Source organism: Buceros rhinoceros, unplaced genomic scaffold, assembly GCF_000710305.1.
Source record: "Buceros rhinoceros silvestris isolate BGI_N320 unplaced genomic scaffold, ASM71030v1 scaffold47572, whole genome shotgun sequence".
Lineage (NCBI taxonomy): Eukaryota > Metazoa > Chordata > Aves > Bucerotiformes > Bucerotidae > Buceros > Buceros rhinoceros.
Genome location: NW_010399185.1, coordinates 1 through 4,281, shown reverse-complemented (window position 1 = coordinate 4,281; position 4,281 = coordinate 1). Strand labels below are relative to the sequence as shown.

General features: G+C 40.2%; 1 protein-coding gene across 1 annotated transcript; it reads right to left on the bottom strand.

Annotated features, from left to right (window-relative positions):
• Positions 1-290: 290 nt before the first annotated feature.
• On the bottom strand, positions 291-3,598 carry LOC104488736 (putative protein FAM172B). The gene is made up of 2 exons (XM_010131352.1): positions 3,569-3,598; positions 291-1,367 (listed from the first exon to the last, which is right to left on the bottom strand). Exons 1-2 carry the CDS (start codon positions 3,596-3,598, stop codon positions 291-293), a joined length of 1,107 nt encoding a protein of 368 aa, XP_010129654.1.
• Between the last annotated feature and the right edge of the window lie 683 nt (positions 3,599-4,281).

The following is a 4,281-nucleotide window of genomic DNA, read 5'->3' as shown; positions in this document are numbered from 1 at the left end:
GAGCCATAAGTGCAGGATGTTTACTTAGAAAAATTATACAGATAAGATTTGGTATACTGTAACATCTTTATTTTGCGCAGCTTTAAGTTTCACAGCTAGCTGAAGCGTCATGGCTTAAAGCTTTCAACAGTGCACTTATTTCCTAACAGTTAACTTGTATTTGTGTATTTCTCAAAACCAAACAAACTGCCTCCAAACTTAGAACTGTAGGGTGCTCCACAGTGAGAGAAAGGTCCTTAGACGACTGAAAGGTGCAGAGCAGTTACGAAATGAAGAGACCATTATCAAAATCAGTCAGTATACATTTTTTTATCACCTCTCTTCTTACTTGCGCTGCTTCTGGTTGCAACAGGTGAATGCCTACAGGCTGTTGTGGTCTTGGCTTTCAGCGCTCTCTTCAGGTACTTAAAGATGGCATGTAAGCAGCAGGAGGGTGCTAAACCATACTTTTCTGTTCCAGCAGAGACAGTAGGACAATTTGTTTTCATGAGAGAACCCACAGCTTTATCTAGAGGCTTACTGCTTGACACCCATTCACGGCAGTATTTCTGTATCCATTCTTGTATTTGTGGATCACTTCTAGTCTGGTGCCATGTGTTGTGCACAGAGTCAATGAATGCCACAGAGTACACTTTATTCATTACCTCCCATTTTCTCTGCACCAGCAGATCAACGAACACCAAGCCACCATAGCCATGGGCAATGAAGGCCACATTTTTGGCCGCACTCTCTGAAATGAAACGATCCCATACATACAGGGTATGTTCCTCGGGGCTGCTGCTCCCCCTCTTGGGGATCCTCCAGACAGACTGCGTCGAAGTCAATGCTTCTTTCCTGGCAGAAAAGCTTAACTTCTCCTTTTCAGTCTTCAGATCAACAAAGTTGTCATTGGGATTCAGTACAATCACTCCCCCGTGTCTTTCAAGGGCCATTTTGATGAACAGTATTTGTGTTCCATGCACCAGGCCCTCACTGACAATTGTCCTGTGCCCCCACTGTCCAGCACGGAAAACTCCACGGTCTTGAAGAAGAACAATTAGACTAGAGGAACTTGTCAGTGCATTCTTACTCATGAAAAAGAAACTTCTTGGTTCATCCTCTGTAGCATCAGTAGGAATATAAACTTTCTGCAGCATCCAGACTCTTTCCAGAAGCTCGTAAATGTACTGGGTAATCGAATGCCCCAAAGCTTGATAGCGTTTATGGTTCTGCTCGTGTGCATTCTTGTAATAATTGAAAACAAAGGACTCATTTGTATCCAGATGCCTCAGCTCCCCTTTTATATTGAAGTCGTACTTCAGTTCCTCTTGGTATTCTGAGCCCTCTATTAGTTTCCTCAAGCTTAGTTCATGCTGTATCGGTAACCACTACAAATTAAGAAGACTACATCAATGTAGTGACAGATCTCCATACAACACCTACATAAAGAAAACCTACTGTATTACTATTCAGATTTAAAAGTGGTTCCAAACAAAGTACTTGTTGATACAGACTCTCCCAGTGGTCTGTAGAAAACCAGCTGCTTGTAAAGCCTCTCACAGATTTCAGTTGCTAAATTCCAACAGCAGTACATTAATAGTAATGTCTGCAAATATTCATTCATTCTTGCACAAGAACTTGCCACATGGAAATCATGGAATGGATGACAGAATGAGCTAGCCACTGCGATCCAGGAACAGGAGAAAAGAAGGTCCTTGCAACAAACTTTCGTGAGATTAGAGTAAGGTCTCTAGTTTCAGCTGAAATAATTTTTCAATTCGTATGGCTGATCAACTGATAAGAATTATACCAAGAAGTGGATTCCATGCAACTTAAAAATTAAGCTTCCATCTTCCTAATAATTCTTCAATTCTACTACTGACTTTCACTGTCTATAGAATAGTAAACATGGGGTAACCTTTGGTGTGGTTAGAATCCTACTTTTATAGGATTTTTGTCCTAACAGCAGAGATTTGCAAGCATTAAATTCCCACAAGTGTCAATACTTTTTAAATGAATGTATCATCCTAACAGTACTTTTGTTTTGGCATATGGTTTATATGAAGTTATATTTGGCAAATTTATTGGTACAAGCTACTATATACATCTAAATTTTTATTGCTGAACTAACAGAGGTTTCTAGAACACAGTAAATCACATTTTGTCTATGTTAAAATTCACCCTACCATCTGATAAAGCTCATTACAGAAAGTGATCTGAAAATTTTTATGTAAATGACTGGAGTTGGAGCCCAACTCCTTTGTGGAAGGCAGGTTTCCTTGCATAAGCTGCTTAGCATATTGAAAATTATTTCTTATGCTTCCAAATTACATTAAAAGTCATTTGCTTTTCAACAGAGCAACTCCATATACATTTTCCTTTTGAGCAATCTCCACTGAGTCAGGTGTTAAGTCATCTCTTCAGGGTCATTCCTGAATTCTGATTGATTAATAGACAGTAGGCCAGAAAATGGTACCTTCTCCTTTTTTATCTCATGTAATAGCAACACATAGAAAAAGGCAAAAAAATTTTTGGATTCTGTGAAATATAAATCGTCTACTTGTCTTGCCGGTTTCTTGGAATGAAAACAGCACAAAGAGTTGGCAAGTGCACACGTTCATCTATGATTTTTTCATTCTGCAGGAAGGCATGAAAAAACACAAAGGAGATGGGAGGACAGTCTGTTTGCTATACTATGGATGTCTGTGGAGAAAGGTGAAGCAGAGAGGAAGTATTCCATAACAATTAGGAACAGGTAAACACAGTTTCCTCACAGAGTAGCATTATGTCCAGCACTGCTTTCTGTCCCTTTCTCTCCTCACCCCTAATAGGCTGGAGACTGTAGTTTCCCAACATTCTGTGTACAGGAAGTTACCATGTCCTTACATCATCTACTAGCAACTACATTGCTTCTTCAGTTCCTAAACAAAACAAGGACACACGATTCCAAACAAAACCCTCTGTATACAATATTGAACACCTACTTAAATACTTTACAAAGCATTGTGAAAGGTTTGTGAAGATTCAGGAGGGAGAAACAAAAAAATACAGTTTTACGTCAGGCATAGGTATGACTTCCCTTCCTAAAATTGCCTTCAAGGTCCAATTTGAAAAAGTTTTAAAACAATTTATAGTAGGTTATTGGTTCAGAGTTCACTTGAATAGCACTTTAGAATCATATACATACTAGTCTGGAGGACTGCAGTAATGCCACATATAGAATTAAAAAGCAGCAGCTATACATTGTTCTAGATATAGCTGCTTAATGCATTTACTTCTTTTTGGTAAACCTACATTCTAAATCAATGTTTGCTGCCTATGTTTCATTGTCTATATATAAATGCAGTATTCAAGGGTGTTTATTCTAGGAGCTTTTACAATTGCTATTTTGATTAAAAAAGTACTACTGGGGCAATCCCTCTTTCACTTCTTCCCACTTTTCTGTTTGGATTGTAAAATGCTTCAGTTGTAAATGCAGCTAATGTTTGTTACAGGAGTTGGCATGTACTAAACACTACTGCAGTATAACTATTACTCTTTGTGATATTTTTCCACTTAAAAACACTTTATTCTAGTAAAGACCAGTTACCGTATGCTCTCCTGTGAAATCTGTCATCATCACAGATGGAAATCTTTTTCACTGTGGGATTGTAGACAGTTTCTCTGCATGAAAGAAAATAAACCCATCTTAGTTCAGGTTTCATTACTTTATGTTCTTTATTCTGTGGTGTTATCAGTTGCTGGTGGTTAAGACCACCTAAATATTTTCAGATACCTCTAAGTTACAAGCTAACATCTCACGTTTGTAATTTATACCTGATCACAAGTTAAAGATCAACCTTTTGACTGTGAAACTAAAAAGTTGTCAAAACTAGTTTTGCACAGCTTCCCACAACTTGAGGGAGCCTACCAAGAGCACCACAGAGAGAGCTGCACACAAAACTTACCACTCCGAAGCACACCCGAGAACAACCAACCGCGCCACAAAACCCGACAAACGAATCTTAGTCTCCGCTTGGCTGGGGGAGGATTTCCAAGGCCATGGGCTGAGAAGCGCGGCGGCAGCTGGGGTTATGAGGGCGCTGCCCGGTGATGTCGAGGGCAGCCAGCTGTGCCCGGCAGCCGAGGCGCGCTGCCCTCTGTAGGCGGGGTGAGCCCTGCGGATCACTACTCGCGTTTGTTCACGTGCCACGAAATGTAACAACACACCTGCGATGCTATTATTTGCTCTACGCCATTAACAGTTTTTTCTCCTCAGCGGCTCGAATTGGGGCTAAACCCGAGAATGTCGAAACGCGGAGG